Source organism: Muscardinus avellanarius (assembly GCF_963383645.1).
Source record: "Muscardinus avellanarius genome assembly, chromosome: 9".
NCBI lineage: Eukaryota > Metazoa > Chordata > Mammalia > Rodentia > Gliridae > Muscardinus > Muscardinus avellanarius.
Window position 1 is genome coordinate 100841548 of NC_137795.1, and position 8778 is coordinate 100850325.

The 8778-nt window shown below is 41.3% G+C and overlaps 1 protein-coding gene across 1 annotated transcript; it reads right to left on the minus strand.

The window, feature by feature from the left end:
• Positions 1-1443: 1443 nt before the first annotated feature.
• On the minus strand, positions 1444-8169 carry CLEC5A (C-type lectin domain containing 5A; the record flags this gene model as incomplete). Its single annotated transcript, XM_080701252.1, has 5 exons — positions 1444-1558; positions 2926-3032; positions 5094-5230; positions 5622-5681; positions 8091-8169. 5 exons carry the CDS (start codon positions 8167-8169, stop codon positions 1444-1446), a joined length of 498 nt encoding a protein of 165 aa, XP_080557378.1.
• Positions 8170-8778: the final 609 nt, after the last annotated feature.

Sequence of the window (8778 nt, forward strand, 5' to 3'; positions counted from 1 at the left end):
TCCTTCCTTCCTTCCTTCCTTCCTTCCTTCCTTCCTTCCTTCCTTCCTTCCTTCCTTCCTTCTGAACTAGGGATGCTAGAATCTAGGGGAATTCTATCACCAAGCTACACGCTCAGACTTATTTTATATTTTATTTCAAAATAGGGTCTCCCCAAGTTGCTGAGAGCCTCACTAAGTTGCCGAGGCTTTTTTGAACCTGTGATCTTCCTGTCTCAGCCACCCAAGTACTGGGATTACAGGTGTGAACCACTGTGACTGGCTCTTCAAATTCTTAAAATTTGCTCAACACAAATAGTCACGTAATCAAAATCTTTACTGCATACCCAAATTTCAGTTGCAAAGGAGTTATATATGCTATAATAGAATTTCATACTACAATAAAACTTTTAGCTTGAATGGCTCTTTAGGGCTTTGCTGAAGAACAGAGATCTGGTTTTCTTACCTCCCTTGACCTAATTTTGTTCAGAGGTATCTCTGAGCAGACTCTCGTCCTGTCCAGACCCCTCTACCCATTTCCATAAGCAATGTTCTCTGGGCTCCAAGTTCAGCTCTAGGGCCTCTCCTCAAGGCCTGGCCTCAGGCTGAGGACAGCTTCTGCTTTCAGGGGAAGCACATGGACAGGGTCTCTTGGGAACAGAGGTGACCTCACAGAGGCTGACTTTATGCATCCTTTGCTCTTTTTGCCCTCTGAATGATGCTCACTCCTGCTCAGTCTACAGTTTCTTCGTGGTAGTCTGGTCATATGCTCTGAGGGTAAACTTTTTCAACAGGCTGAATCCTGTGGATCAGTCAGAAATGCTCAGCTTTATGGGAACATACCTTGTTTTAATAAAACTAGTCCTTTCTCCTGTAAATGGCCAGCATCCAGACCTCCAAAACAGAACACAGAAGTTTATTTTTCCCAAAAGACCAAGGACCTCTACTGGTGAATATATTGATGAAAGAATCATTAACTATGTGTCTTATGAAGTTCCAAAAAAGTGTCACAGGTGGACTCCCATGGGACCTGGGCGTGGTGGTGCATACTTGTAATCTCATTTCTTAAAAGGCTGAGACAAGAGGCTCACAGGCTCACAGTCAGCTTCGATTACTTAGTGAGGCCTTCTGCAACTTAATGCGCTCCTGCTTCAAAATATAGAATAAAAGATAGGGCTGGGAATGTAGATAGTCCCTGGGTTCAATCGCACCCCTAAAAACAAAACAAAACAATAGTTTGGGGAATTGCTGGTTCAGTATGGGGATATTTCTTGGTTGTATATGGAAGTGTATTTATGAAAGGCATGGTTCAGTATCCCTGAGGATTTATCAGGAGGCTCTGCCAGTAACCTGGGGAAGACTGGCACAGTGAGTAGATGTTCTGCATTTCCTGGACCAGTCCTGATTGTAACTATTCTCATGCATTGTGTCTTTGAATATCTTTGTTCTTGTCACAGAGACCTGTGATCATTTAGGATTCTTCTCGCAGATCCAGCGGTACCTGATGTCACATGATGCAGCATCGAATGTCTTTGTCAGGCCTATGGTGACACAGTTGAAGTTCTGATTTTGGTTGGTAACACTAAGTGAGAAAAGGAAGGGTGTTCAAGGCTCATTTTTTTCAGTCCTGGTTTACCCACTTCAGAATGAGAATCTCGTGGGAGCTGTGCATGAAGGGGCAGTAAGCGAACAATGCACACGTGCACGCGCGTGCACACACACACACACACACACACACACACACACACATACACATACCCCTTCTGGACTAGACCTTCCATTCCAACTTGGAACCCCTGTTTTAAACTCAGCTTCCCCAAATCCTGCCCTAAACCTACCCTTCCTTTCAATAGTCCTGTACATGTTCATGGATTCCCAGTGTCTTGGACTAACTCACTTGTGTCTTTGGTCAAAAACATCTTACGTGCTGTCTCTTTGTTATCTTCAGAAATACTGTTTTCATACTATATGTGTGTTTGTGTCAAGAAGACAAAAATAAGGAGAAAAGAGATTTCTTATCCGTTCCTAGAATTCAGCTGGCTTTAGAAAACACTTGGTGGAGATGTCCACTGGCCTTCTCCCACCATTTTTCTATCATTCAGACCTTTCAATCCAACTATACAGAGTCCAGTGTCATGGAAAAGGCGTTGAGGTTTGTGCTCAAGTGAATGTGAGATCAAACTGTGGCTCTACCACTTTATAGCTCTGTTAGGTTCCACACATTTCTAAGCCTTTATTTTTCTCATTTCAGTTATCTATTAAACTAGAAAGTAATAAAAACTTTTTCTATGAAATCATGGTGAATATTGCAGGAAATAATATGTGTAAAGTGCTTAGCACTGTGCCTGACATTTAGTAGACACTGAATGAGTGTCAGTTTTCTCTCCTCTATAGAGAAATCCAGCTGCAGGTTGGAACCCAACTTCCTCCCTATCTGACTCAGCATATGAACACTGGGAATGTTATGTTCTCTTCCAAAGTGCATCTTCATGGAATGATCCATTGTTTCTAGCTCTTGGGAGTTGGAAGTTCATGGCATTGAAGAATATGTAAGTTGTTAATAATAGCCATACTTTAGATGTAGGAGTTACGTTTGGGGAAATTTGTAGGCACTTAGCAAGAAACTAGGACCTGTAGTTCAAAAGACACCTGTGATATACAGAAAAAATTGCTATGTACATGGATCTGTTTAGATCTTCCTTTAAATGAAATAGTTTGTTATATGAATACCTTTTTCTCTTCTCTTCTACTTTTTATTATGGAAGATGTTTGATATTTTTCATACAGAAAGTTTATAGGAAGCATATTTCTGGAAATAGATGAGTTGGAAGAAAGGATAAAAATAGAACAAAGAATCAAAGCTCAGACTTTGGACTGTTCAGGATGAGTCTCAGGTTTGATCTTTTGAGGTAAACCAAGATCCCCAGTAAATGAAGAATATTCACATACTTGCCATTAAACACAGAGTTGTCACTCCAGCGCCACCTTTTCTTTGCAGGCTCATATACTAAGCCGATAAAATATTTTTCAGCACCTGCTATGTCCTGGAGATAATTCTGGAAATTAAAAAAAATAAACAGCTCAACAGTGAGTACTTTATTACTACTTTTTGAGCCAGTAGGCTCATGATTATATCTGATGCCTGGCACAAGGAAAGCTGTATTACTGTCATTTGTCATTAACCCAGGAGAAGTTATTAAGTTTTGAAGGTATCAATATTACCTGGAGGTCTTTCTAAAACTCAGATCACTGGGCTCTGGATCAGAGGATCCAGTGTAGGGAATGATGAATGTATATTGCTAGCAAATGCCCCGATGATACTGATCACACTGAGTGACTGAAGAAGGGGAGCTATACAGTTGAAAACAGGTAATCTCAAATTCATCTTTCTTATTTGGCATGCCTCTGTGTAGGATTATTTTTATTGCCATTAATTTTATTTATTTATTTTTTGTGGTTCTGGGGTTCCTGGAAACCCTCCTACCTCCAGGCTACACTCCCTGTATATGTATATGTATATGTATGTATATATGCATATATATCTATATATACATATATATATGTATATATATATATATATATATATATTTTAAATTTGGAAACAGGGTCTCTTAAACCAGCAAGGCTGGCTTTGAACCTGAGTGATCCTCCTGTTTCCACCTCCCAAGCGCGGGGATCTCAAGCGTGCACTACGCCTGGCTTGCCATTAATTTTATATTCTAAATGAAGTTGAATCAACTGATAACAATGTATTGATTCAAGAGTCATCAGCAAACTGCTGATGTAATGAGGTTTTTCTGAGGTTAGCATGGTGTGTAAGTGGTGGAGAAGGCTGAGGATAGAAGCTGGATGCACCAGAATTTAAGAGGGGAGTAGAGAAAGAGAGCTCATCAGCTTTCTGTCTCAACCCCTCTTGCCTTCCTCTCTCCTTCTTTCTTCTTTTCCTACCTCTGTCTTGCTCCTGGTTTCCTACCTGAAGGCATATTTCTTTCCCACTTGAGTATTTAGCTTTAGACAATACGGCACATTAATCTCTGCCCTCTGTTGGTCCTCTACTGCCAACATTCAGAGATGGTCCTCTTACAAATTCTTCTTAGATAGAGGAGGACTTTATAGAGGGGCAGTGAAGAAATAAAGGTGGAGAATAAGGAATGGTGCACATGGCACAGTGACGAGCACTCAGCAAATGCTTGCACTTGAAGGAGAGGAAACTATACATTAAAATACAGTGTGGCCTCCAGTGATTAAAGTGTGTAATTTGGAGTCAGAGAGATCTGAATTCAGTCCCATTTGGAGTCAGAGAGATCTGAATTCAAAGTCATTTAGGCGATGACTTTGGTCACATTAATTTTCTGGGACCAAATTTTCTCATTTATAAATATGGAAAATAATACACCCTCAGAATTCTTTCTAGGTCAAAGGAGGTTAATACAATGAACTTTTGACATAGTGCTATCTGTTTAGATAATTAGCATGAACATGGACTGTGAATCCTATTATCTGGTTCTTTTTATATAATTAATTTTGTTAATTAACATATTCCTTCTTCAGTGTGTATACTGGGATGATACATTAATATATCTGTGAAGTATTCTGTAATTTTAAAACACTTTTATACACATCAACTCTTCGGTCATTCCCTTGTCCATCTGTCCATCCCCCCCCCCCCACTGCCCCACTTCTGTGCTGGGGATTAAACCCAGAGACATTCTACCTCTGAGTTATGTACCCAGCCCTATTTTATTTTTTATTTGGAAACAATGTCTCAATAAGTTGCTGAGGCAGGCCTTGAGTCTAGGATTCTACTGTCTAAGCCACACCAACCTCATTGCCTGCACTTTAAATGTCTTGGCCCATCCCCTGGATATGGATCTAACCTACTGCTGTGTCTTATAGAGAAGACCACAGGGTATGACTTTCTAGTTCAGATGAATCTAAAGTACATGTCCCACTGCTTCTAAAAAGTTCCCCAACCCTAGGCAAAGAACAGAGAATGAACTTTTCAGCCGGCCACCTCTTCGCCCCCTCCCTCTTCACCTCCTGCCATTGCCCCACCATCTGCCCCCACTGAAGGTGGAAAAAGGCTTGTTTTACTGTACGATTCCAGAAGCTCTCACCAGCTTTTCTGGTGTATTGACAGTCGCCAAAGTAGATTCTCTCCTTACACAATCATCCCTGCTGTTGTTCCAAGTCAATTCAGAGGTGGACAAGAGAAAACATCTTCCTTGAAAAAAATCCCATTCTTGTGGGCAGACTAGAGGGATAGGGAGGGAGGGAGGGGAGCAGGGAGAGAGAGAGAGAGAGAGAGAGAGAGAGAGAGAGAGAGAGAGAGAGAGAGAGAGAGGAGAGAGAGAGAACAAGAGATTAGAGGGTTGCACTGTGAACTTGGAATGCAGTCATAAAATAATGGGACATGGGTTTCTTTACAATAATTATATTAATACAAAATGTTCTCAATCTTGGAAGAAAATTCCACCCAATGTAGTCTTTTTCCTATCGATAACATGAAGGGAATGAACTGGAAGGTCTTTATAACCCCTTTGAGTGAAAAGATTCCATAAAAAAGGAGACAACGAGGAAAGTCCTTAAGCGTTCAGCACACAGGAACTCAGAGGGTGAAGAGGAGGTAAAACCATGTGCTTTACCTGTTCCATAGCTTCTTGTGGGAGTGAGGCTGTCATTACTCCTCCCAAAAATTTGTGGGACTGAAATGATAAGAGAGGAGAAAGCTTACTGCATGGTGAATATATACGACCAGGAGAGTATGGGCTGCTGAGTCTTGCGATTACTTGTCTTTAAACTGTGGAGATGACAAGGGCTACTCTTTGAGCTACAAATTTTCAGAAATTTTCTTTCTTTTAACCTTCCATGTACCTACTACCATTGTCATACTCAACACCCAAGTCGTATTTGAGTCTTCATTTTTTATTTTTTTGATGTGGTGGTAAGTTTGAAATGCTGACCAAAAAACAAAACAAAACAAAACAAAAACCCCAAATCAAACAACAACAACAACAACAACAACAACAACAACAACAACAACAAAAAAAAAAAAAACCCAAGAGAACAAGCATCCTGGAGAGACTTTTTTGTTCCTTTCTTATACATTCTTTGACAGTGTTATCTAAAAAGAGCCAGTTGGAGTACTTCCACATCATGCTCCATTCCTTTTTTTTTTTTTTTGTACTGGGGACTGAACCTAGGAACATTCTACCTCCAAACTATACTCCTAGTTCTTTTATTTTTTAGATTATTTATTTATTTATTTATTTATTTATTTATTTATTTATTTATTTTTGTGGTACTGGGGAATGGAACCTAGGGGCATTATATCTCCGAGCTATACCCCCAGCCCTACTTTTTAGTCTTTTTTTTTTTAATGATCATTTCTTGTAGGTGTATGCCATTATAGAGTTCATGAAGCACATTTACATTACATTACAGTGAATGCGTGCAAATCATCCTCATGCCCAGGAAGAAAACTAAGGATCAGAAATTTCACTCAGGGACTGGGGTGCATTGGTACAAGCCTGTAATCCCAGCACTTGGGAAGCTGAAACAGGAAGATCACAAGTTTGAGACTAGCCTGGGCAACTTAAGATGACCCCCAGCTCAAAGTAAAAAAAAAAAAAAAAAAAAAGGAGTCAGGTGTGGTATGCATGCCTATAATCCTAGTACTTGGGAGGTTGAGACAGGAGGATTGAACTTTTGAGACCAGCCGCAGCAATTTAGCAAGACTCTCAGCAAATTAGAAAAATAAAAAATAAGAAGAGCTGGGGGTATATCTGGGAAGTAGAACTTTCCTGGGTCTAATCCCCAGTAAACACAGACACACACACGCGCGCACGCGCACGCACACACACACACACACACACACACACACACACAAATAAAAGCAAAAATAAAAAGGGCTAAGGATGTAGCTTAGAGGCAGAACACCCCTAGGTTCAATCCCCAGTACACCTCCCACCCACACAAACAAATTTAATGTGTTTGGTCTGGTCTTGGGTTTTTCCTTCTATAAAAGAAAGTGAATTAATAAAGTACCTCTGTGTAGCAGACGTAGTGGCCCACTTCTGTAATCCCAGCACTTGAGAGGCTGAGACAAGAGAATTGTAGGTTCAAGGCCAGTGTACAGTAACTTAGACCTATTTCAAAATTAAAATGAAAAAGTAAAATAGGGCTGGTGTGTAGGTCAGAGGTAGAACACCCCTGGGTTCAATCCTTATTACCTCACACAATGACCTTTTGTGCAAGAGAATTTCTTGGCAAAGACAGCCTTGAGGAAGGTTTCTAGAGGCTGGATGGTAGAGAAGAGATCACCTTTTTGCACATTAGAGCTCCTCTAGAAAGGACAAACTCATTACTTTTGCTAAAAACCTGTGGGACTGCCAAAAAAAAAAAAAAACCCAAACATGGCTGCACAAACAAATACAACAAACAACAACAAGCCCACAGGAGCTGCTAGGCACCATGACTAGTAATGGAAATACCGAGCTCTCTGGCGCAGGGTAGTGGAGATGTGTATGTTTATATAATGTCTTCACTTATACTCGATTTCTTCTCTTCCTTAAGTGGTGGGAATTACACCTTCAGATTGGGTCACAAGAAAGACACCTCTTACCCAACTACAGTAACCCACTCACATTTCCTTCCTCATTTATTTTTCCTACTGTCTTCAGGGGCTGGAGAAGATTCTGCTTATTGAATTGCAGTAAAATCTTGACAGGAGGGTTCTTTGGCTAATTAACTCATTTAAATGAATAAATTTTTATGTATACGTAGAGAACTTTCTCCCTCAGCCTTTCCATGGGATTGAAGTAAAGCTCTATCCTCACATTTTAACAATAGCAAGCCCTGCAAAGTCCTTCATTCAGCTCAGATTATCTATCTAATGGTTTAGTATAAAGAAGCTTTGTGTGAGATCTGCCTATCAGAGCCTGGCTTGTATGTGCTAAGTGGAGGGACATCCTCAGTTGCTCTCAGGCTGGATCAGTTGCCCTCAGGGGACATACTGGGGACACTTAACTTTATACCCAACCCTGCATTCTGAGAGAAGAGTCAAAGAGCTAGACAAAAAGGAGGTTGGGGTAAGAGACCACTTAGATACTCACAATACAGCAGAAAGAAGGTCATTCCAACCACTTTAAGCACCACTACAATAAGTCCAGTGATTATCACGTGCCAGTTCATGATGAAAGAGTTCAGGAGCCTGTGGGCATCAGAACAGCACCATTAGAAGTTTGGAGACAAGGCTACTTCCTGTAGGATTCAGCCTGTCCCTTTGCTTAGAGCTCCCAAGGGAAACTTGGAGGGTAGGCTTGCCAGTGACAGCTCAGGGAGGAGACCCTGGGCTGGACATGGTTTTGGTTGGGAGCCTTGAACCTTGGCATGCTGTCTCTCTTTCACTTACCCCTTAGCCCCAGGCTTTAGTGTTGGCCCTATTTGTAGCCTCTCTGTCTAATATGTACATCCTCTCCTGTATTCCAAGTCTTGAAATGACCCTTGATTCCAAGGACCTTAGTTTATAGTTGTGGGCAAACTGACCTAAGTTGTAGAAGCTTCAATATGTCAGGGCGACAGGACAGCTTCCTCAAAGGGCGTGGAATCAGGGAAATGCCAATAGCTTTCCCTATGTCCCCAACGTGCAGAGGGGACAGAAAGACTTACCTGCTCTCTCCCTGGAAGGCTGGTCTGGCTTGAGGTAGGGTCTCTCTGGTGGCCTGATGCTTGGAGAAGTGGGCCCTGTCTCCTGAGAATATGCTCCTTCTGCTCAGGCAATGTCTTCCCGTCTTCACAGTC